Source organism: Tursiops truncatus, chromosome 2 (assembly GCF_011762595.2).
Source record: "Tursiops truncatus isolate mTurTru1 chromosome 2, mTurTru1.mat.Y, whole genome shotgun sequence".
Lineage (NCBI taxonomy): Eukaryota > Metazoa > Chordata > Mammalia > Artiodactyla > Delphinidae > Tursiops > Tursiops truncatus.
In genome coordinates this window covers 151,478,932-151,503,743 of record NC_047035.1, presented here as the reverse complement: position 1 = coordinate 151,503,743, position 24,812 = coordinate 151,478,932, and the positions used below count along the sequence as shown (strand labels likewise).

Below are 24,812 nucleotides of genomic sequence, written 5' to 3'. Positions count from 1 at the left end.
GTACAGTTTATTAAGTAATTCCAAGTTAAGAGACTCTCAACTGTGCTGGTGGGAAAAGTGGAGAGTGAGCCGAGGGCAAAGTGAGATGAGAATCAATCTGGCTGGAGGCTCCTGCCGGCCGCCCGGGCCTGCAGGTGTGAGCACCTGGCATGAAGAATGCAGGCACAGCCCGCCCTCGAGAGGGACGCCACCAGCTCTGTTCACTCAGGTCAATTTGCTGCAGCAACTCTTCCCTAAGCACGCATGCCCACTCCCCACCCCACGAGGCATCCCCTCTCTATGCAACCGTGTGATCTGTTGCCTCTAAAAGGTGCTAGTCAATTTCTTGGGAGGAAAGATTAGCAAGGAGGATTCTGGATATTACCCGGGGAGTCCAGAATCTGGACCAGGGCGCCCACCTTCTCCTGAAGGGCCACTGCTGACTTCCCTAAAGACCCTGACCGTCTGACCACCAGCTGGGCACCCCAGGGAGCAAGGCGGGAAGACGGCCCATGCCTCCCAGCCCAGCAGGCAGGCAGCTTGAAACTGACCTGACCTCTCACCTCTTCCACTGCTAACTCCCATTAACTTGGAGAGACCAGAAATAGGAGGAGGGGAAATTTTACAACGTTTAAAGCCACAAACCTTAGTGTCCCAGGCACTTGGATTTGAATCCTTGAAATTCACCTGCTAAGCAGCCTTGCGGAAGTTCTTTACCTTTGGCGAGTGTCGGATTCTCCATCTGCAAAACAGCAGACAGGAACTGCCTCACCCCTCAGGCAGGCCGCGTAAGGCCGCGTAAGGATCTCCTTAAGACCATTAAGTCTTAGGCGTTGCAGCTGTTCCTGTTTGACAGAATGAGTTTATCTGCACTGGGGAATCCCTCACTTGGTTTTCCCGGTACAAAGAGCCACAGTCTGGCTCTAGACCGTCCCTAACGAGTGTCCTTCCAGCATTCACCTTCCTGCAGCTCTCTGCAGCCCTTCACCCACCATGCGTCCACCTGGTGACTCATTCTTCAGTATTTTTTCAATAACAATCACTGTCGCACAGATGACTCTCAGCTTGCCCAAAAGGCCACAGAACTGTCATGGATTCCCATCTCCCAACGGGTCTGGGACTTTAAACTATGTACATATCCTGTTAGGGCAGCCTTCCAATGAAGTGGAAGGGGAAAGCTGCCTCTTTAAGCCCTGAACCCAATGCATAATGAGCACTGTGCCCCGTCATGCCGGTGACAGGTGGCAACCTCCGAAGTCATTTCACAGTGGAGGTGCCAAACTGCTGAGTCCTACTCTCTTCACAAGGTAGGGCTGGAAAGCGTATGGGATGCAGAAGGACTAATTTGGGAGTGAGGGCTATTTCTGGAGCATAGCAGTGGGGCTGTGGACAAAAGAAAAAGAAAATCAGACACGGTGAGAGCCCTGCGGGTCACAAAGGCCATGCCCGATGGGGGTGCTCAGTGCTGCCTTATAACCACACGCATGTCCTCACCCAGCCCCGTACTCACCTGAGGAAGTCCCCTCATCACAGAGATGAAGATGCTGAAGCAAAATGACAGGCTTGAGTTGTGGCAAAGTGGTCCTGGAAGTTGGATTGAGTCTCTTCCCATTGGAACTTTGAAAGGGGCTACAAGGGGGTGGGAGGAAGGGCAGGGAAGTGAAAGGGACCAAGAACCTAAGATGAAATGCCTTCCTGTGATTCTATCCAGGGCCCCAACACCATCTGCAGGGCTTGTATGAGAACAGCTGCTGACTGGGACTTCCCTGGTGGTCCAGTGGTTAAGAATCCGCCTTCCAATGCAGGGGATGTGGGTTCGATCCCTGGTCGGGGAACTAAGATCCCTCATGCTGCGGGGCAACTAAGCCTGAGCGCTGTACAGCCCACGCCACACCTAGAGAGCCCACGTGCCGCAACTACTGAGCCCTCGTGCTCTGGAGCTGGCATGCCACAAGAGAGAAGCCCACGCGCCGCAACTAAGACCAGATACAGCCAAATAAATCAATAAATAAATCAATAAAAAAGAACAGCTGCTGACTGGAGGGGCTGGGGGAAGGGATGGATGGCATTCTGAATGCCGTGATGGTAGATACCTATCAGTACGTGTTTGTCAAAACGCACAGGACCACACAACAGAGTGAGCGCTAGTGGAAACCATAGATTCTAGGTAATAATAACGCATCAATATTGGCTCATCAATATTGTAACAAATGCACCACAAATGCAAGATGCTAATAACAGGGGAGACATATACCTGGACCTGGGGGTATCCAAGAACTCTCTGTACTACCTGCTCTTCTCTGGAAACCTAACACTGCTCTAAAAATAAAGGCTATTCATTTTTTTTTAAAGGTGACACAACATTGTTTTGCAAATGCAGACATTAGGCAATCAGAATCTGCATGTCCCGTTTTGTTTTTTCTCCTTGGCCACGCCGAGCGGCCTGCAGGATCTTAGTTCCCCAACCAGGGCTCGAACCCAGGGCGCTTGCAGTAGAAGCGCAGAGCCCTAACCAACGGACCGCCAGGGAATTCCCTACAAGTCCTGTTTGAAGGAAGGCGATGGGGCTGAGTGGTAGAAACTAGGTGTACTGACCCCAAGTGTGATGAAAGACTCTTCCTCCCCGCCCCCCAAAAAGGACCAGAGACGCACTTCATCCGTGTATTTCAACCAGGTATTTTATTGTTCTGGCAACTGCAAAATATACAAATTTCCGACAGGCATCCCCTGTTTGAAAGCTGGCACAGCCTCATCCCGGGTAATTAATTCAGACAAATGTATACAGAACACAGAGAAATCAGAAATCACACGTAAAAGGCCCCCAAGCCAACCAACTAACAAGACCCAATCTATACAGCTTTCCGTCTTCAGGATCCCTTATACTTATTAAATAAATAAATAGCACATCTGCTATCAAAATAATAAAAAAATAAATTTCAAGTATTAGAAACGAAAACGTCATTCGCGTGGTTCCAACAGTCTTTCTTCCCCCCGCCCCCAAACGAAGAGCTTTGCCCACAGTCTCAGGACAGAAGGAGAGGGGTGAGCCCGCCCCCAAAACAAACATGCAAAGTTAAAAATATTGGTCCCAGATGTTTTCCGGGGGGTGAGGGAGTGAGAGTCAATGGTCGGCGTTGCAGAAGCCCTGAGACCGTGGCTCAGACACACCCTTGTCCACCGCCTCCCTCCTCAGATGTCAGGCCCCTGGTCTCCAGTCTCCCAGCCTCCGCCCTCTCCCCATCTCCCCTCCCCGCCCGTACTGATGTTCTCTCTCCCCACTGAGGCTCCTGAAAACCAAGGTCCCGGGTTAGGCCAAGCGCATCTTTTGTGGATGCACTGATTTCGGGCAGTCAGGGGCAAGGGGGGACACACCTTCACGAAGACCCCACTCAGACCAGCCAGAAGAGTCAAAGTTCAGGGTCAGCTCCGACAACCAGAGAAGGAACCACAAGGTGGACATAAGAGAGCCATTCTCAAGAGCAGAGCCGCAGGTCCCTCCATCTAAAAACACAAACGCGCACACACACACACACACACACACACACGTCTGACAAGACAGCACGAAAGAGAGAAAGTAACCAGTCTTGCACAGGAATGTACAGAGAGACATTGTCTTGGGAAGATGGCCAGTTAAGGGAAGGGAGGATTTGAATGGTTTTGTGTGAAACCCACAAACCTGGTTGTAGGGTGTCTGAATCGTGTGCCCATTTCTCCCAACCAGAGGAACGTGAATTTTTCTACAAGCTCCTCTCAAACAAAAACCCCAAAACAGCTCCTCTCCCCACTCCCAGCTCCAGCTGTCTAGACGCCCCTGCCTCTACCCCCAGTGACTACTGCACAAGCTAAGAGGGGTAAGGATGTGGGACCCCAAAGCAGAAGGCAAGAAGGGAAGGGAAGGTGACCTTTGGCACCGGCTTTCAGAAATCCTGAAAAGGGTCATTTGGACAAACTCTATCGCTGAGTCCAAATCCATCCTCCTGGGCCTCGACACCCCCCCTCCCCCAGTCCTCGGAGGCCTCAGAGGAAAACCCGCAGGCAGAAACTACAGGTGTTTAGAACCACGTGTCCACAAGCCCTGCCTTGAACCACGCCCCCAAAATGCCACAGGTGCCATGAAGGCAAACGAGGACATTCTCTCCTCCAGAATCGCCCAAGGCACCCAGCTCCACGCTGGGCACACAGCAGACGCTTGACACAGCGTAGGGAACCGAGCTGAATCCTGCCAGGAGACAGCGGAGAGCCAGGCTCTCGGAGGAAGTGGCCGCGAGCGAGGCCTGGCTTGGGCCACTGTCCCCACCAGGGAAACACAGGACGTGATGAAGGCCCCAAAGGAGGAGGCCAGGCCCTTGTTCCCCGGCCGTTTTACGGGGTGAGGGGTCCCTCCCCTCCCCACAGGCTGCCCAACTCCCACAGCCTTTCAGAGCTCCAACCCCAAGGGCGCAAAATGCAAACATCTAAGTTCCTGAAGGTGTGACTTTCAGGTCACACTCTCTGCCATAAAAAAAGTGCACGAGCCAGCAGCCCTGGGAGAGCCGTGTCCCAGGTGCCTCGAATCCAGGCAGGAGCCTTCCCTGGAAGGCGAGGCCCCGGTGATCTTTCGGCAGCGTATTTCCTCCTGCCTCTGCAGCTAGACGGTCCCACACCATCTTCAGAGACAGGACACACACCCGGGAGGGAGAGCGACACGCGGAAGGTCACTGCCTGGCTGACCAGCAGGTCCAGCTCCAGGCTCTCCCGGCCGACCCCAACCTAGCACGGGCCAAGGGCTCCCTGCAGGAGGCAACGTCCAGGCCGAGAGGCACCAAGAGCCTTCTGAAAGTCTTCAGTGTCCCTTAACCTTCAGCAGCTGAGATCCAGGCCCCATTTAAGGTTAGGACTCGGGGCAGTGTCATCTCCCCAGCACGGAAGGTCCAGAGACGAGATGAACAAGCCCACGGGGAGGCGCCGCCGTCCCGCCTCCACTGCACATCGTCCTTCCCGGGCCTCAAGGGGTCCGCGGGGCGCGTGGCCCGAAGGCCAGGGGAGCACAGGCAGGCGGGGGCCCGGTCCTCCTGGAGCAGCAGCCCCTCCTCCACGCCGCCCTCCGGGAGATGTCCTCGGGATCGCTGGCCTTGGGCAGACAGAAGGGCAGGAGCAAAGCTGCGGGAGCGAAAGGGCGGGGCGCCGGCGGGGCTGCGTCAGTGCGTCCTGGAGGCCTCCGCGCCGCTCGGGGAGCCTTTCATGTTCTGCTTTCGGGAGAAAAGACGGGGAAGCCGGTTACCATTCCTGTTGACTAGGGTTCTAAAGCAAAGACGAAAGCCATGCAGTTGAGACGTGCCCCCCTCTCCCCAACAAAGAACACGGCCCTGAAGAGCATCATTACCAAACAGTGGCCCAGGAACGTGGTGGAGGCTAAGCCCGGGGGTCCCAGGGGAGAAGGGCCGGGAGGGCCCCTGACGTCCGCCTGAAGGAGGCAGGGAGGCAGGGAGGGGAGGGCAGGCAGCTCCTGTGGGTCACAGCTGTCCTGGGAAGCACGGGTGCCAGCACCTAGCGCCCCCCCCCCCCGCCCCGCCCCCGGCTCACGACGCTTTAGAGCCCAAGGCTACCCTTGCCCCAACCCGGGAAACTCTTGCCGGCTTCGCTGTCAGGCAGAGGAAGGAGTGGGGGTGGGGTTAAATCTGGAGAAGCATCAGGACTCTCCTCCCAGCAGGGTATACAACAGACCTAGGGACCTGGATTCCAGGAACACAGCTCGGATGCTGGAACTCAAGCAAGGGAGCCGGGCAGGGAAGGCATGTGTCAGTAAAGCTCTCGCCCCGTTCTAATAAAAGCAATCCTGCCCAGAAGCCCCACCCCAAAGATGCTGGCCAGTACCCAAACCCCCTTAAAAAACAGTTTTCAATCAGCTGGGAACAGACGGTGGCTGCCACCACAGCAGCAGTCTCTTGACCTACCCTCCCTACTGAGCCACACTGCAGGACAGGGAAGCAGAATCTTTAAAAGTGTTCTCTTGCATCCTGAGTGTCTCCACCAAGACTGTCTCAAAGGGGCAGCAGGGAGAGTGGAACCCAGGCAGACAGAAATGTAAGCATCACCAAGGCCCACTCCCCTCCCGCGTGAACCGGGGGGCTGAGGTGGAGAATCTCTACAGAGGACCATCGCAGGGCTGGCAGCACGGAAGCCAGTGCCTGATCTGAGCCTGCTCTCAGCCGGACTCAGGAGCCCAGGTGACCGACCCTCCGACCACGAGTGCATCAGACAGCCCCTGTGAGCGGCTTGTCTCCTGGGGAGGCCCCCAGCCTCGCAGCCAGAGAGGACTCAGTCAACTTGTGGGGTCAGAGATGGAGGTGCTGGCTCCCACCCACCCTGGGACACCTCATGCCCAAGGTTGGAGCACCCACGAATGATGGCAATGCAATGATGACATGGGGGACCACAGGCACAGGCCACGTCATTCGCTCATGGTGCCCCTGGCTCTGGACACATGGAGGATCTCAAGACAATGGGGCACACAAGTTCTGGGGCACAGGGTGTATGAGTCACAGACTTCACAATGGCCAGTCTTCACGCAGACTGAGACGCCCCAAGGGCTGAGATGCCATGACCCAGAGAGACGTGGAGGGGACAGGAGGGCATGCACGGAGCCATTTACCTTTCCAAGGTTAGTAAGGAGAAAACTTTGAGAAAATATGACAGACAGTTCGTCTTTCAAGCATAGTGGGGGGGGGGGGGAAGGAAGAAACATGTTGGGAAAGAAAAACAAGACAAAACATCTTTAGTAGGATTCTCTTCTTAGCGTGCATTTGAAATTTAAAAGTCAAGGATGCATCGCGAGGGTCAGATGGTCCGTTGGTCCCGAGCCCTAGTGCAGCCCGTGGAGAGCGGACTGCAGGGCGGGCGCTGAGGCCCACCTGGCTGTCGTGCCTGTTTTACCAGAGCACCACCATCACCGGCATCCTCGGGCCACAACCCTAAGACCCCAGGGGCACCCCACTCCCTAGTCCCTAGGCGCTCCTGCTGCCCACGAGGAGAAATCCCCCTGGCCTGTGCAGGAGGGAACACAGACCAGAGAGCCCTGGACGTAACCACCAAAGCACAGGGCATCACATCTCCCACGGGAACAGCTACTGTGCACCAGGCCCTGACCACACGTCAGGTATCTTGCTAAGTGCTTCATCCATATTCTCATCATCAAAACACCTGGACGCTGGGACACCTGAGCGGATGCAGGCGTGATGGGTCCAGAGAACACATTTTTGCTGAACTGAAGGGATTTTGGCTACAGGCATCATGAGCCTTAGAGATGGCCAAGTTCAACCTTAGAGGGTTGGGGGATGTGCCTGAATGGCCCCCTCCCAGCAAGAAGATTTCTCTCCTGGCAGCATCAGGCCATGGGTCAGAAGGAACAGGATACACACAGATGCAAAACCATAAGGTTCCAAACCCAAAGGCTAGTTTTCACACAAGGAAAACCCTTGATCCCAGGGCATTCTGGGTGCAACGCCTGGTGTCAAGGCGGTAACGGACGTGGGACTGTTACTCTTAAAGACTGAATTCAACGGGCAGGCCCACCATTAAATAAACACATCTCGGCCACGGGAAGCAGCTGCAGGGGAGAGGCTGCAAGAAAGAGAAAGGAAATTGAACAGCTCGGGGCCACGCCCCACAGGCTGCAAACGTCAGGGGCCCAGGATAGGCAGGTGAATGGGACCCTGGGTGTTCTGGAAACCAGCAGAGAGAAAACAGCCAGCCTTTGGGACTGGGAGACCCATTCGAGGGCTGGTTCTGCTACGAACCAGCTGGGTGACCGTGGGCGAGAGACTCACCCTCATCTGGGCAACAGGGACAGGAACTGCCTTGCGACCTCCTGGGGTTATATTTTAAGGACCAAAGACTCGGGATGTGTACAAGCCGTAAAGTGATGAAATATATTTCTCAACAGGTGGTACCACCTAGTCCAAGCATGATGCCCAACAGCTCCTATTTTCCAAGAATAAGCCACGTTTCTGCGTGAATTAGTCCAGGTAGCCTAACCAGCGAAAGGGACGCGGGGTGGGTGTGACTCGTGGCGTTGGGGATGATATTTCAGGGTGTCTCTTATTAAAGCTCTGCAACATAAAGGCCTCAGTTCCTTCTGGGGCTGGGGGCCACCGGAGCAGAGGAAGCGCTGGATTATCCAGCAGCTGCTAACACTGAACTCTCTGCAGAGAAAAAGCTGCACCCCATCCTGAACGCGACCGTAAATGTCGAGCAGGTTGTGATACAGGACAACCCGATGCAGAATGATGGCTCCCAAACAGACCTCTCCAGAGCCTGGGGGTCCCGGAGCCCCTGAAGGTGGGGGTCCTTGCCAGGACAGGAGGGAGAGGCTCGGGTCCTCCACTCTTTGTTTTGCAGGTTAGGCTCTGGGTAAACTTTCCAGGGCTTTCCCGGGAGAGGCCCAGAACTTAAAAGACAACGTCAGTAGGCACAAACCCAGCTCCCGTCAAAATCTGACTCTAAGAGGGAAAAAGTAGATAGACATCCAGCCACCAAGCACTGCAAATACTAACAATCGCCCCGGCCCCGCGGTGGCCGCGGCAGCAGGAGGAGGCACCAAAAACCCGCCGACTTCCTGTATCCTTTTCTGAAAATCCATGAATCCCTTATTCTTCCTCCCGTCCCATCTTCCTCCTTCAGATGTCACAGAAACTGGCATTACCCTCAACACTTTTAACAGGTAGGAGGCCAAAAAGCAAAAGTATTCAGAGAAAAATACTTACAAACAGGCTTTCCCTAGCAAAGGCTGCAGAGAGAAAAGGTGGGAGAGAGAGTCAGTTGAGGGACAGGGTGAGGGCCCAGGTCATCGGGGACCAGGCAGCCTCCGCGGGGACAGAGCCCTGGACCCTCCCGGCCTGGCCAGCCAGTGCCCCTGCACGCTGCCCAACCCCCGCCCGGCCGGTCCCCAGGGCGTCTGTGACTGCGGCCTCTAACCTTCCAACTATGACCCCACCGTTTACACCAACGCAGGATATCACTGACACACCACTTCAGTTCTCAGTTTTCATAAAAAGCACCTCTGACGTTAGACCTGAAAGGAGCACTAATTAGACATCTCCCAGCCAGTCTACCTCCCTCATTTTAAAAAACAGGGAGACTGAAGGCCCGGGGAGGTGACGGAACCTGACAATAAAACCCCAGAGCCGGCGCCAGGAGCAGACACCACCATGTCAGAGTCTCAGCACGATCACCCCATTGATCAGCCCTTGGCAGTAGCTGCTGCTCCCCCATTCCACAGATGCGAAAACTGAGGCCTGAAGAGGTACGATGGCCTGCTGGGGCTGCACAGCACCCCCCCACCCCCACACAACACATTTTCAGACAACACACGGTTTAAATGCGTTTTGGGGGAAACGCAGGAAGAGCTTGTGGGCCTTCAGCACCCAGCTCATTAACAAATCCAATTCGAACCTGAGCCTGTGTCAGAGGCCAGGTGTGGCGGGTTGGAGGTGGGGGAGACCACTGGGTGGGACCCAAATTTGTGCCCAGGGATTTCTATGTCTCACATCCTGGCTAGGGTTCTCGGGTGTTGTTGAGGAAAAGGGTGGTTTTCTGAAAAAAAATCTTAATGCCCAGTAGCCAGTATCTTTTAGCCTTTCACCATCACAGCGAATGAAATAACCTAAGAATGAAATCTAATTGGTTTTCTGCTTTGGGGTTTTTTACTACGTTATAGGAGAAAGTGGCTAATTCCAGGTCCTCCGGCCCGGGTTCCAGCCCGGCCATGCTGGCTCCGTACACGCTCCCAGGGCCCCATCTGACAAGAGCTTTTCTCTAACGGGGAACGATGGCAAGGGAGCAAGTGAGGAAGAATACTCAGCGTGTGGACAGAAAAGACGTCCCCGGGACACACAGAAGCCAACAGCCCAGAGCTGGATGGAGACACCTGAACTGGGGGTTGCCTTCAACTTTTAGAAGAAACTGTTCACCAGTGTGAATGGCTCGCGGACACTCGGCCATTTCTTTGCTCTGCCTGGTTCTGCCCGGGCAACACCGCCTCCCCAGAACGGGCGTGTGCACGCACAGCCAAGGTCTCAAGGACGGATCCGGGGGTCCCACACTCAGAGCGGCATCCGTGTCCTCTCCCCGCACACCCCCAAGCGGGCCTGGGTCTGAGGCCGCCACCGCCCCACCGGGCACGCTCCTCCCCAGCAGGCACGCTCTCCCCACCCTGCACGAGACTCGACTCAGGAAGGAGAAGGGGGTCAACGCACTTGTCCGGGCAGCTGCGTGGGCACCTCCGGGGGCAGGCAGGTGGGCAGGGCAGCGGAGGTAGAGGCCACATGCTCCTCAAAGCTGTTGATGCGAGGCTTTTTGGTGGGCTCGGGGCTGGCTAGTGGGGTGACACTATTGCGTCTCATGAGCGGGTTAGGTCCCTTCTTTGCATCCTAAGCGAGACAAAGACAAAAGAGAGAAGGCGACAGTTACGAGGAAAAGGAAGTCAATAAGCCAAAACAAAAAATCCAAAACCAAACCAAACACATTTCTCTGCTTCCAGATTTCACTGAGACCACAAGCCCGACCACGGTGAACGGCCCTGGACCGAGGGGCTGCTGGCTCGTCCCGTGTCTAGCGCTCGGCGAGAACAAGGGATGATCTCTCCTCCCGAACCCCCTACCCGATCATTCCAAGACACCCACTCAGACAGACACGATGTTCGCAAAGCAGGCGAGGGAGGACGAGCAGGACGGTTCTGCACAGACAGTGATGCAGTTACAGCAGGGAAGAGATCAGAAGAAGGACCTTGCTGCCAGCCTCCAAAAACACAGAGGCAGGGGTCCTGGGCGTGAGGCTTGGGCGACCGCTGGGGGCGGCAGGAGGGGCGGGGGGCGAGCGGGTGTGGTGCTGGACCCCCTCCCACTGACCTCAAGCCAGGATCTTCACCGCTCCTGTTGCCAGCGAGAACACCCAGCTTAGGACAGGAAACGCAAGCCTCCCCCAGCCAGGAGACCAAAGACGCAGGAAACCACGAGGGCCCAACACCAGCCTTCCAACAAAGTGACAACTCCAGTGAAGTGGGGACCTCTGAAGTCCCCCAGGGCCTGTCACTCTGTAGCTCGTGGCCCAGGAGCCTGAGCTGGGGTCTGTCTCCAGCAAGCCCCTGCCTGCCCTGCTCTGAACAAATGAAGTGTTCAGGGGCCACCAGAGCCCAGTTCGGGCCCAACCTCAAGAACCCGGCTACTGGCAGTCCAGCGGGGAGGCTGCTACTCCTGGAAGGAGGGCAGACACGCATCCTGCCACCCCGGCTCAGGAGGTGCCGTCACAGCCAAGGGAAGCCGTCCGCCTTCGCTTCGGTCAACCAGCCAGGCAACTGCCGTGGGAGCTGGCATATTAATGCCAAAATCCTCTGGCCAAGCTCCCTGGGAACAGGGACAAGAACATCACACTCGGTGTAAAAGAAAGGGTCGGACTGATGCTGGCAGAGAGCTGGAGTTTGACAGTCGGTATAGAGTAAATTCAAACTTTCTTTCACAATGTACGCCTGGGCAGAACCCTGCGCTGCCCTTGGGAGGCCCAGCCAGGCTGACCACCGAATTCCAGACCCCACCCTAGAGGGGGGGTCAGGTGCGGCCCGGCATTGGGGTCTCCTGGAAAATCATTCCACCCGCCACTGCTCTCGTGGCTAACTCCCGAATCACGGCTGTGTTTCCCAGTCCCACCCCTTCTTCACTCTTATCGTCTTCGTGGGAATCCGGGACCTGAGTGCATGCAGATGACTGAGTGGATCTGTGGGTTCCGTGACTCTGGAACCTGCCATCGTTTAGCTGCCCCGGAGGAAAAGGGGACAGTAACTGGGCTACGGTTACGTTTAAAAGAGCAAGAACGTCTTCCTCCTCAACACTCACTTCTCGGGTCAGGTGGTGGGGGAAGAAGCGCGGCAAGAACGAAAAGGAAGACGATGCCGAGAAGCCACCCAACGGGCAGGGAGGGGCACGCGGGCGCTGAGGGAAGGGAGGGCCGCCACGGAGGCCGCTGTTCCAAACGAGACAGAGTCCACCGACGGACACAGCCAGCCCTTACAAGCAAGCCGCCGGGGGTGGGGGGGGCGTCCCCAGTGCTGGCGCCCCCTGGTGCTGCCGCCTGCCAGCATCCTTCCCAGAAGGAGGACAGGGCAGGAGTGTGCGGGGGTGGGGTGGGGGGCAGCGAGCTCGCACTCACCTCCGACCTCTCCCGATGCGTGCTCACGGACTCCACGTTCAGGTAGATGGATTCTACTCGGCAGCCTGGGCGAGGGCAGGGAAGAGGTTGGCGACCGGTTAGAGGGGCCCCGCGCTCACAGCCTCACCGCCACCCCACCAGGGAGACGGGTCTCGGAGGGGCTGCGTCACCACACTCACCGTAAGCGACAGGCGTCAGCTTCAGGACAGCATGAAGGGGGCATTTCAGGTAGGGCATCTCCTCTGAGAAGGAGAGAAGGGCCCACGGTGAGACTGGAGACTTGAGGGGGGACATTCCCAGGCCTCAGTGAGAGCTTCTGCCACGTGGGGACCACCTGCAGAGGCCTCACTGGGCAGGGTGTCCCCCCCCACCCCCGACTCCCGCAACCCGGCCGCCGGCCTGCTGTGCTCGAGGCAGGCGGCCCTACAAAGAATGAGCCGGGGTAAAAGAGTCAATTTCCCAAACGATTTAGGTGTCAGGATCCACATTTAAGTGTTAAGAGTAACGTCAGAGTTTTCTGGGCTGTTAACTCCTTAGAGGTGAGCTGCCTCTTCCCCACCCGACCCACAGCCCCTGAGACGTGGAGACACAGGGCTTCCGGGAGGCTGGTTCTCGAAGCCATTAAGCCCACCCAGCATCAAACTGCTTGAGTGTCTTCCAGAGGCTGCAAGGAAGCGCTAGGCGGGGGGAGGGGGAGGGGACGCAGCCTTTCCTCACCCCTGGCAGCAGGCTACCCCAGCTCTAAGGCCAGTTTCCTCTCCCTCTCTCCTTTGCGGGGGCTGTGACTGGCTCCCTAACCCCCTGATCCCCCAGGAGAGGATGCATCGGAGGACCAGGCACCTGCGCTCTTGTCCAGGAAGTAGGCCAGGAGACAGCGCAGGACGGCCTGGTGGCAGATGACCAGCACGTTCTCCTGCCGCTCCAGCTCCATGATCACAGGCTCCAGGCGCTGGACCAGGTCCTGGTAGGACTGCAAGGCAGAGGGACGGGGCACCGAGTTGGAGCAGAAGCCTGGCATCCGTGGCCACACCTCTCCCACTTATACACCAGAGACCACACGATGGATCCTCCGTCAACCTCCCCCCCTCCGCCACCATCCGTGTGCTGCATTCCTCCCGGGCACTGGGGGACCCACCCCAACTGCCCTCTCCCTCTCACTGCTCCTTCCTGACCCTCACCCTCCACCAGGAAAGTGAGGGAACGGGGCCCTGACACACACTACAGCGCATAACAGCCCTGAACACGTTATACAGAGTGAAAGACCACAGGGTGTACGATTCCACTGACGTGAAACGTCCAGAACAGGGAACTCCAGAGACAGAACGCAGACTCACAGTTGTCGGGGGCTGGGGGGGAGGAACTGGGACTGACTGCTAAAAGGCTGTGGTTTATTTATGGAGCGATGGAATGTTCTAGAATTAGTGGTGATAGCTGCACAATATTGTGAAATATAAGAAAAACCACTGACCTGTACACTTTGGTTAAAATGGTGACTTTTATATGATGTGAATTTTATCTCAATAAAAGAAAATTGAAAAAGAAGGGGTAGGCCTGTACCTTTAAGACCACCGAGGTTCCCTCCACCCCTAGTCCCCTCTCTCACTAAGCAGGTCCCAGGGAACAAGGGCCTGGGAGGGACCAGGGACAGCGTCCTGGGCTCCAGGGAACTGACACGCTGAGCGGAAGGAAGCACCCACTGGGTGTCACCAGGCTGAGCCTGCGGAGACCCCAGAGCACCGCCTACAGCTGGACTCTCCGTTCAGTGCTGCAGGTAGCTGCTCGCTCAGCCCGAGGGGGCCACACAGCCTCAGGGTCCCTCCACCAGCATCGATGGAGTCAGTACAAGTGACTTGCTGACGTGTCTGCCATGTCGCCCACAGTCAAGGGGGCCCTTGTGTCCAGTGAATCACCATCCAGGACTGTTTTTCTTTCCTGAGTTGTCATGTACGTCATTAGAGAAAGACATCTGTCCCTGCTGCTTGTGGGAAACACAACTGTGCTTCTCTGGGAGCTGTTTACAAGGTCCAACTCGGGAAGACTCAATTCAAAGGCAGACGGGCCAGGGCGAGCATCGGTACAGGGTAGCGGGGTGGACGCAGGGGCCCTTCCTCCCAGGAGTCGCCAGTAATGGGTCCCTCCAGGTCCCTAGCAGCCCGCCTCCCCAGCCTCGCCAGACACAGTAGCCTCAGAAGGACCAGCTCAGCTCCCTGCCCACAGCACCCCAGCCACCTGCCCATCACTTGCCCAGCGCACACAGGCCCGAGCCAGAGACGCAGAGGGAGCGGGCGGCACGCACCTCCCCGGTGGGGTAGCGGTAGTAGTACTTGTCCTGCTCGCGCAGCGCGTACTCCTCGGGGTAGGTGTCTTTGATCTCCTCGTAGGTCATCTCCTCACAGACGCCCTGGGGGGAACACCCAGAGGTCACTCGAGGGAATACCCGCCACGGCCGCCCCGACCTGGCCAGCGCAGCCCCTGCAGGTGGGAAGCGCTCAGGACTGCCGGCGGCTCCCGGCCCCGGACTCACGGCGTCAATCTCGTTGAGCGCCTTCCACTGCTCGTAGGGGAGCTGCAGGGCCTCCGCCGTCTGGATGGTGCTCTTCAGCTGGCTGGTCCACACCTTGAGGTCCTTCAGGTTCTGCTCCTCCACAAACTTGCTCAGGGCATTGGCGAACTGGGGGTGGGGGGGAGACAGCGGACAGGATGAGGGGCTCACGCCGGACCACCAGCTCTGCCCCTCCCTCCCAGAGAAACAGTGCAGGGCCGGTCCCCGTGCACAATGGGGTCGGCCACACTGTCCTCACTGCTGGTGAGGGGGGCCTGGGAGCAGCCACTGCACATGTACCCCCTCCCCTCGGACACACACACACACACCCCCCTCCCCACAGGCTCAAGAGACCCTCCACCCTCCCCAGACACATATACGTACACACACAGACACACGTGCATATACATACCCAGAGGAACACACACAGACATACATGCACAGGTACACACAAGGGCACAGAGACACAGGGACACACACACACGGAGACGCACACAGGGACGCACAGCCCCACCCCTCGGCTTCCTGCCCCATCCCCGCTCTCTTCCTACCTTCCTGCCCCTGCTGGACAGGCCCGAGTCCCCTCCGATCTTGCCCTGGAGGTTGTGCTCGCTCTCCCCGTGCCGGCACAGGTAGATGGTGCGGGGCTGCACGTGGATGTTCATCAGGTAGTACACGATGCGGCTCTGGATGTGGTCCTGGACCCTGTTCACCAGGAACCGCCGGCCCACGTCGATCACCTTGATCAGGGACAGGTCCCTGCACAGGAGGGCGACCAGCGCGTCAGAACACTGGACAGCACAGCCGGGGCAAGGCCCCGACGCCGCCCCAGCCCCACTGCCGAGACTCAGCCCCAACCGATCCGCAGTGTCAGCTCCTGGGGACACAGACGGAACCTCTCTTCTCTGAGAGTCAGGGGGTCTGAGTCTGTAATTCCCGCAGAGGAGTGAGCGCTGGAGAGGCTGGCTGGCCTCCCGGAGCACGGGGAAAGAAAAGCAAGAGGATGGAAAAGAAAGCAAGGGAAACATCAAAGGACAGGAGCAAGACGGGGCTCAAATATTCCCTTTCCACACTTGTACACAGTGTCTACAACACCGAATATGTCATCAAGAGTTTTCTTTAAGATACTTAAAAAAACAGTTTATAAAAGTATCCAGGAGCAAATGCTTCGTGGGAACATCAAGAATAATATTCAAAGCCCCGAAGTAGGTGGCTCAGACGGTCACCTCTTAGGAATTACCTGTCACATTTATCGGGGTCGAGGGGCTGGTAGCTGGCTTCATAGCAATTAATTCTCTTCATGAAATCGTCCATAGCTTCTGCTGAGTTGCAGTCTTTGTAATCCGGGCTGGAGATTTTCACTTCCTGTAACACCACAAAGAGGCAGCTGATAAATCATGCTGGAAGGCTTTCTGCTTAGAATGAAGCAGGATTTGGGGCTCGCAAGCGGGGAAAAGCACAGACGGGCTCAGAACGATGATGACCCTACCCAGCGTTTTAAGAGAAAAAAAAAAGAGATATGGCTGGACGCTGAGTCATAACCCCAAGCTTCCACGGGGAGAGCACCCAGGGCAGACAGAGCCTCTCAGCCTGGAAGGGCGAACACAGGAAATCCACGCAGATTCTAATGAGCCCCTCTGAATGGGCCCCGATTCGGGATCAATCCAGGAGCCAGGTCACCACCAGACAACCCAGCCTTCAATTCAGCTGAGTTCCCATAAGCACCTACAGCGTTCACCCCACCAAGCGGAGGTTGTCCGTAAGCAAAAGTGCACCGGGAGGTGCTGGTGGTGCCCTGGTCCCACGTGCCAGGCAGGATTCCTCCTCCACTGCCCAGAGGTGGGGGCAGCACGCACTTGTCGCCGGTCCCCAATGGATGCTTCTCTGCCTGGACTGCGTGTCCTGTCCTCCTGCCCAAGGCTTGCTCTCATGGGACAGAGACGGAGGAGGAATGCCCCTCGGGCCTGCCATCCCCTATAACTGACCAATAGGCCTGAGCAACCTGGCAGATTTCAGGGAAACTGCCAGGATGTGTTAATGCATGTGCTCTTTTCGTCCTCAACAACGACCACAACCATAAAAGAGAGGCAGGCACGCTGCAAAATCCAAGTTCAGCGGGGAGTTTCATGGGTGCATGGTTACGTTCCGGGAAGATGAAAAAGTTCTGGAGGTGGATGCTGGGGATGGCTTCCCAGCAATGTGAATGTGCTGAGGGTCACGGAGCTGAGCACTTAAAAACGGCCCAAATGGTACCTTTTATATTACGTATATTTTAGCAGGATTAAAAAAAAAAATCTCAGTTCACAAACCCCTTTCTCCAGCACAGCCTTTGCATAAAAAGCACAACAGAAAGGCCTAAAGACTGCAAAGTTGCTTTGAGGCTTCATCAGAGAAAGAGATCTCTGAACGCGGAGAGGGTCGGGGCAAACAGATCCACGGATTCACAGAGGATGAGACAGAGTTTCTGGCCAAAGCGAGTGTAGACGGCTCACTGGGGAAAAACGATTCTGCAGCTGCACTCTGCTTCCCTACCAAGTGGAAATGGTAGAACCAAACCAAAGAAATACAGCAAAACCCTTTGTTTAGAGCATGGAAACTTCCGTTTCCTCCTACTCTGAGCCTCTTCCTTTGGGGCCACTGAGACCAATCTGGACTGATTTTCTACCATTTCAATAGCTCTTCCTGAAATATGAACTCATTTCTGAGAAATGCGTGTAAATATTCCCACTGCCTTGGAGAAAAGGCCCAACACCAAAAGCTAACTAACTCCCAGCATCCCTTTAAAGGATGTGCACTTGTATGTGGCCAAACTCTAGCGCTCCCTGCAGAAGTGTCGGACCAGCTTTTCTTTACAGGTAACGTCTTACTCTGATGTATTTAAGCTGGAGAAGAAATTATCTACGATATAAGAAAGGGAACTGCGATGAAGTCTTCATAGTAACCGTTTCCGTTTATGAGCTATTGCTATCAAATAAAATTTAAGAATTAATCAAATTAAACTGCCAATTACCCTCAATTTACCCAGGCAACTTCCCCTTGGTACAGGGAGAGGAGCAGGAAGATGGTTTAACCACCCACATTCTTCCCAAATTTGGGAATTCTGCCTTCTGTCCGCTGAGTCCTACGTGCTTTTGTCAATACACAACCGTTCTTACCTACCAGGGGCCTTTAGAGCAAAAGAGACCAGCCTGCTACCTCCTTTCCCGTCCGGAGGGGTGAGGTGCTCTTTGCCCTAAGCAGTCCCATCACCCCCCAACTGCCAGGCTCCTGCCACCAACAGAGACTGTTCGAGGTTCCCCAATTTCTCTCTTATGTCCCACAAAGACAGCTTTCTGCCAACCATCTGAAAGGACCTTGATAAAGCCAGTCCAAGTCACAGAATGTGCTTTTAAGTTAAATACCGCTCTGTCCTTCTGATCCCCCGATCCCTCCTCAGACAAAATCAACAACCAGCTGGGAGAGCCAGCTCTTTCTCAGGGTGGCTTCTCTGGGCCGACCCAGTCCCTCACTTTTCTCAGATTAGCACACTACAAAGGGTCTTACCATGATGTTGGAGGCCACAACTGTAGGATCATCACACACAGACTCAATGAAAAACACCTGGGACGAAGCAAGACAGAAACGCTAAGAAACAACAAATGTGGTAACACAAAGGGCCAACTTTGGTATCACTGTGATGTCACTACCACACTGGAGCAGAAAGGACCCCACTCATAAATCCCCAAATACAGAAAAAGGAACCAGCCACTCAGTCCTGAGTCCTCTGCACCCGCCCCCAATAGAGGGATGCTCCCCCTCCCTAGTCGCTGTAACCCCCAAGAGCCCCCACCAGTCAGGCCCAATCTGTAGGCAGCAAAACCCAGGCAGCGGGAGGGGAAGGCCCGAGTACGGAGCACAGGTGCTCCAGACACAGGAACCAGCCAATCCCTGCGGGGCTTCCCTTGCTCCTGCGCGCTCCGAGGCGAGACGAGAAATCAGGCTCACCTTGAAATCATTTTCTTTGGCAAAATGAAGGATCATGTGTCTCCTCTCTCTAGTAGTATTGGTGGCGTCGAAAACCTGGCAGGGAGAAAGAAGGGCAGTGAACAGAGCCCAGTTTGAGTTGAACAGTGTTTGCCAAACCACCAGAGGTCAGGCCTGGTACTTCCTGGGGCTCCAGGAGAGCCCTCACCCTCCCAGGCCCCCCACTGCCTCCTCCTGCACTCAAGGATGGAAGGGGAGGGATGGGAATAGAACTTAAAGCAAAGGAACGACAGCCATACGCAGGGGAGGGAGCACAAGGAAGGGACGCTAGCTCCCTCGGCTGCAGCCACCCCAGGTCCAGCTGCCTGTGCCCCCGAGTCCGCCGGACGATCACCTTCCCCCCCGAGTCCCTGTGCTGCCCTTGCCCCCTGCTTCCCTCACAGCTCAGGCCAGACACCTGTCCCAACTGGAGGTGTCCCCACGCAGCTCTGACTACATTCCCTCCCTCCCAGGGCACCATCCCGCTGGGATCGGAGACAGGGCTTATACTCCAGGCTTACTGCAATTTGGCCCCCTTCCTTCGTCAGGTAACTTTTGACATCTCTCAAGGCAGCCAGCGCACACTGCCTGCAACACACAGAAAGAGCATGGGCGCATCAGAGCCGGGCCGTCGCAGGAGGACGCGCAGGCACCCCCAATTCACCCCAACGAGCGGGGTGACCTGTGATTCTACGGCTAAACTGCTCAGGCAGGCAGGACCGTCAGGCCCGAGGCCCCCGATGGGAGGCCCGAGGCCCCCGATGGGAGCCCCGCACACACGGCTGCGGCACTTGGGACTCGGCCTCGTGCCGGCTGCACACTGAAATTCCCCTGGGAGCTTTCAAAACACGGATGCCCAGGTCCTGCCCACAAATGCCCACTGTACCCATCTGGGCAGGGCTGTGCCCAGCTCCCAAGTGATTCTAAAGTGCAGCTGTCACACTTCAGTTCCCTGGTCACTTTGAGCTGAAAAGAAAATCCTTTTCCCACGTAAACAGATGATTTTCCAGGAAAATGATTTAGTTCATTCCTAATGAGATGTTGTTGTCGGACAGCGGGATCAGTGAGGCTCAGAGGCCGAGAGGCTCTCGCTGATACACAAGGAGGGGGACCAGCTGCCTCTCTCTCACCCAACCTGGTGCTACAGAGCACCCATCCCCCTCCGCCCACCGCAGCCCGGGCCTCACTTGCGGACTTTCATGGCCTCCTCATTGTCCGGGCGGAAGAAGTTGTAGGAGCTGTACTGCTTCACGGCCTCCCGGCGGTACTCGCCCACGTTGAACACTGGATGGAAAAGAAAGGTCCCTTAGCTGACCACGCTGACCACCAGAAGGGCCTCCCACGGTCAGGATCGCTCTTTCCAGAAAAGAAAAGCAAGCCGGCACATGACTTGAATAAGATCCCGATAAGACCCGGAAACCAGACAGTGGGCTCTGCGTCCTGCGCCGGTATCGCTTGGCCTGCAAGGCTGCCCAGCTCCCCCAAACCCAGGACCTTGTTTCTCCAGGGTTGCCTCCCATGGCCCAGCCTGCAGGCCGGCCTCTCCAGGCCAGGGCTGGAGCCTGAACCTGAGAGCAGGTGGCAGCCACAGGCCTAGTGAAGATCGGGGCCGTGATGTTCGCCAGCGCACTGGGGGTGGAGAGAGTGAGGGCTCATATGCGTGGCCGGGGCCACAGCAGCCCTTCTGCAGATCAGCAGCCCGCGCCCAGGGTGGGCAGTGGGCGCTGAGCCAGTGCTTAGTATAGGAAGCACTGCTCTGGGCACAGGGCGGGGTGGGCAGCAAACGTGAAAAATCAGTCCCCGTGCTCAACACCCCCCGTGGAGGTGGGAAGACCGGCAAAGATTCGCAAAAATATAATCAATAGTACACAGCACTTTATGACGGTCAGTGGAGGAGTGTCACAACTAAGGGCTTGGGGAACTTAAAGGAAAAGATCCACACAGACTGCGGTGGTCAGAGAAGGCTTCTTAGAGGAGGTGAGGGCTGAGCTGGGCAGGATGCAGGGCAGTGGGAACCAGACAGCAGCCGGTGAAAAGAGACCCTCCCCCTCCCATACACAGCATGCAGGGTGGAGGGCGGCACAGCCGGAAAGGAAAGTGTGTCCCTCGACTACAGGGACAGCACCCTGTCAGATGGCCCTGCAAAGAGAGTCCCAGCAGCTGGAGAGGGAAAGGCCATTCTTTTTTGGGGGGGGGGTGGTCATGGCAAGCAGGAGGGTGCCCTCAGCCTGACAGCCCCGGCCTGGGGGCGCAGGCTCACCTTTCGTGGGGACGCCAATCCAGTTGAGGTAGCGGGTCAGCTTCTTGGAGATGTACGTCTTCCCCCGGGCTGGGAGGCCCACCATGACGATCACCGTTGGGGAGTTGGTGAGCTTTGGCCCACAGGCTGGGGAGAGCAACACAGAAAGGGCCATGGATAAAGCAGCCAGCAGGGCCCACAACAGGCTTTAAAGAATTCCACGAGGGACTTCCCTGGCAGTCCAGCAGTTAAGACTCCGTGCTCCCAATGCAGGGGGCATGGGTTCGATCCCTGGTCAGGGAGCTAAGATCCTGCAAGCCTCACGGTGCGGCAAAAGAAAAGAAAAGAAAAGAAAGAATTCCACGGAAACACAGCTTTCATTCCCACCTCAAAGCCCCTACATTTTACAATCCAGCGGGACTGGGCCCCTGGGGGCCAGAGCCCTTGGTCACACAGCTCCCTCTTGCTTTGAGGTCCACACGGCAGGGACCCCAAATTCCCAGCCTGACACCTGAGGGCCCAAAACCCAACCAGGAACAAATTACTAACCCCAGAGCAGAAAGCACCCCTGGGGGTGTAAGGCTCACCAGTGATGATGAGGTTATCAGTAGGAGAGGTTGTTTCTGATGCAACATAACATGTAAATCGAGGCGGCAAGTAGGAGCCCTGGGGGGTGGGGCCCCAGCGGCGGCCAAATGACAGAAAGAAGCCTATTGTCAATGTCCGCACCGCCATGCACGAAGTCTGCATGGCCTTCCTAAAATAAGTAATTTTTAAAAGGCAATTTTCACAAGTAAGAGTTTATCAAATGCAAGTAGGTCAGGGACCCGGAGGCTGACTCCCACAAATTTATCTGTCCCTGAGACTCTCCTGCCCCTTCCTGCTCCCCGCTTCCACCAGGTCACATGGGCCCCGGCAGGGGCCCCGGAAACCCAGAGGGTCTTGCCTGACTTTGCTGAAAGTCAAAGGGGATTTGCAAAATCCCCTCCTGACTTTGCTGCTGAACCACTGTCCCACGTTCCTCAGAATCTCAACAAAACAGCAGGGAGAAAGGTTTTCACTGGGTTTGAAGAAAGCAGCCCAAAGAACCCTGTTCTGGACATTTCAGGTGCACTGTTTCCTCGGCTGGCGTCTTGCCCCTGAGATGCTCCGGCATCCTGGTGACGAGAGTGTTCTCGAGCCTGGGGCTGCCCATGGGAGCCAGAGACCAGCCGCCTGCCCGCTCCCTGACCCGCAGATGGGAGGCAGGGAGGGCCGCCAGGCCACTGACAGCACAGGCTTGAGGAGATGCCTCCTCTTAAGCTGGACACCCCGACACAGCCCCATGATGCTGGGCCTGGGGGCCAAACTGAGGTCACGTGTCCAAACACCGGCCGTGCTGTTGCAGGGTCTGCTCCTGGACCTGCAGGCTGGGGCCACAGAGGCAGCCAGCACCGCACGCAGGGGCTGTGTCTCCTTTCATGTTTCTAGGCCATCGGTGACCTTCTCCACACAGAGCGAGGAGGAGAAGGAAAAAGGCCATCGGGAGGCCAGGAGACACGAGGGAGCCACAGAACCCCCTGGCTGGGATTCCCCAGCAGCCATCGGCCGGGAACAAACAGGTTCCTAGAAGACAGAGGCCATTTCCCTGCCCTGCGTGAGCACACGAGTGGGGCAAAGACGCGCCGGTCGGTCATGTGTCACTCCGGCAACTGCAGGTGACCCATGAGAAAGTGAAAGTGTCCTCGCCTGTGCCTGGAAACGATACTCATTCTGCTCACCCTTCCCCCAAGCCACCGGTTTTCCCCTGGTCTTATCTGATGTCCCCACATGCCACTGCTCTCAAGAGCATCGCACACAGAGACAGACGTGCGCACATGCACGCGCACACACACACACACACTCTCAGCTGTGCACATACATGGAATACTTTTGTTGGACTCATGCCAAGGAAACAGAGACAGAGGCTGACTGATTTATCAAATCGGGGATTACTTCTATATCCACTAATCGTATGCACAAATCTCTGGCAGTAGGACACTTGGGGAGGAAAAAAAAAACCCCATAAAGACACGGCAGAGTAGATATCTGAAGCCAAAAATTCAAGCTGGATCTCAAACCCAAACAAACCATCCCTCCTTTGTCTGGCGAAGCAGAAATGATTCCTCTCTTCCTTTGGCTTCTTGCGTGAGATTCAGAGAGCTGCCAGAGGGATGGCCAAAGGTGCCTGCAGCTGCCCCTCCGCCCAGGGGTCCCCAAGACAGAAGGGAAACCACGAAACCTTGCGGCTAAACCTTCGGGTTTTACTCTTCTTCATCCCTGCCCCCTCTTTTTTTTAAACTCACGACACATCTCAAAGTGCTTCCACGGTCCTATAATCACCTGCCTCTGCTTCAGTTCCCCTCTGACTCTCAGTTTCTTCTTCTCTGCAGACCTTTTTAACCCTCCCACCTCTCATACCTTCCTCCCTGGAGCTCTGCCTTTTCGTCTTCCTCCCCAACAGCACAGGGATTTTCACAAGATTTTCCAAAAAGTACTTGTGTGTAAGGGGATACACAGAGGTTAGTGGGGTAAAGAAGCAGTCGTCTGAAGCCCCTGGACAGAGGCTGCATTCGCAGGTTCCAATTCCAGCCCTGCTCCCTGACTGAGCTGCTAACCTCTCTGATCTATGTAACCCACTGCCTCAAGCAGGCAGGACAGCTGTCCCGGCCCGCGGCATGGACACCACAACGCAGGCTCAGAAAATAAAAGAAACCAATGGAAGACACTTTGCCGCTGCTCCCATACCTCCTGCAAGCTTTCTTCTACTCAGAGGCGCTCCTAAATGTTAACCTCAAAAAGATGCCACATCACTTGTGCTCTTTCCCTACGAGTAGGTAAGTCATGTTTCAGTGCCGAGTTTCAGGGGAACTAATGGAAGACTGACGGCCAAGCTGTAGCTGTAGACAGGGCCAGTGCTCAGGATAGCCCCATGGAAGTTCCACGGCCGGGTGTCTACAGTAACCATGGCAACCTGCTCCCCTGCCGCTGCCCGGCAAGGGCTGTGACCCTGCGGTGATGCCACTGCCCAAGAAGGGCTCTCTGGGGAATGGGTCCATGCGATTGGCCCTGGACTGTGCTCCGCTGGACACAAACTCTCTCCTGAGATCACACCAGCCCAGAGAGTCTGCTTGGTCCGTGTTAAGAATACACATCTAGGGACTTCCCTGGCTGTCCAGTTGTGGAGACTTCGCCTTCTGATGCAGGGCCTGTGGGTTTGATCCCTGGTCAGGAAGCTAAGATCCCACATGCCTCGTGGCCAAAAAACCAAAACATAAATCAGAAGCAATGTTGCAACAAATTCAATAAAGACTTTAAAAACGGTCCACATCAAAAAAAAAAAATCTTAAACAAAACAAACCATCTAAGTGAGCTTGCCCCAGGCAGGTGGGCTGAGGCTCTGCGGGGTAGAGAGACCCCAGCTCAGCAAAATCTCTTTTCAAAGCTCTTCTGGACTGTGTGGTGGACGCCAAACTCATTCATTGCTTTGCACGCACATTTTAACTCGCGCCTAACCTTTGTGCAGCAAACGGCCCTCCCGACCCGACACGCTCTCCGGCAGACAGCGAGGGATGGGCATTTTAGTGAATCAGTTGACAACACAAGAGCGTGGTGGCTGAGAGGGTCTAGAGCCAAGCAGAGTTCAAGGCCGGGCTCTGACACTTCCCCGGGCCGTGGACAAGTTACTTGATCTCTCAGGGTCTCGGTTTTCCCTTTCTGTGAAATGCAGGGATGCTTCAGAAAGGTTCTCGGGAGGATTAATCACAAGATAATATGTGTAAGATACTTGCTACGTTGGCCTCCGTCAGCCATTAAGGCTTCATCATCCCAGACACGAGGGAACTAGGACCCACG

General features: G+C 56.1%; 1 protein-coding gene across 12 annotated transcripts in view; it reads right to left on the bottom strand.

Moving 5' to 3' along the window:
* Positions 1-2,639: 2,639 nt before the first annotated feature.
* Positions 2,640-24,812, bottom strand: part of PFKFB3 (6-phosphofructo-2-kinase/fructose-2,6-biphosphatase 3) — an 85,876-nt gene continuing 63,703 nt past the window's right edge. For 5 of the 12 annotated variants that reach the window (XM_073801516.1, XM_033852330.2, XM_033852331.2 and 2 more), the window contains 14 exons: positions 20,961-21,086; positions 19,888-19,984; positions 19,222-19,288; positions 18,683-18,757; positions 18,242-18,298; positions 15,939-16,063; positions 15,250-15,457; positions 14,681-14,827; positions 14,453-14,557; positions 12,997-13,126; positions 12,336-12,398; positions 12,157-12,221; positions 10,212-10,385; positions 2,640-5,207 (listed from right to left, as the gene is read on the bottom strand). In XM_073801516.1, coding sequence (XP_073657617.1) covers positions 5,157-5,207; positions 10,212-10,385; positions 12,157-12,221; positions 12,336-12,398; positions 12,997-13,126; positions 14,453-14,557; positions 14,681-14,827; positions 15,250-15,457; positions 15,939-16,063; positions 18,242-18,298; positions 18,683-18,757; positions 19,222-19,288; positions 19,888-19,984; positions 20,961-21,086 — 1,490 coding nt within the window. In that variant the 3' untranslated portion in view covers positions 2,640-5,156. Of the gene's footprint in view, positions 5,208-8,716; positions 8,744-10,211; positions 10,386-12,156; positions 12,222-12,335; positions 12,399-12,996; positions 13,127-14,452; positions 14,558-14,680; positions 14,828-15,249; positions 15,458-15,938; positions 16,064-18,241; positions 18,299-18,682; positions 18,758-19,221; positions 19,289-19,887; positions 19,985-20,960; positions 21,087-24,812 lie in introns of those variants that run through there. The other 7 variants (XM_073801517.1, XM_033852328.2, XM_073801520.1 and 4 more) reach the window with 5 other exon arrangements.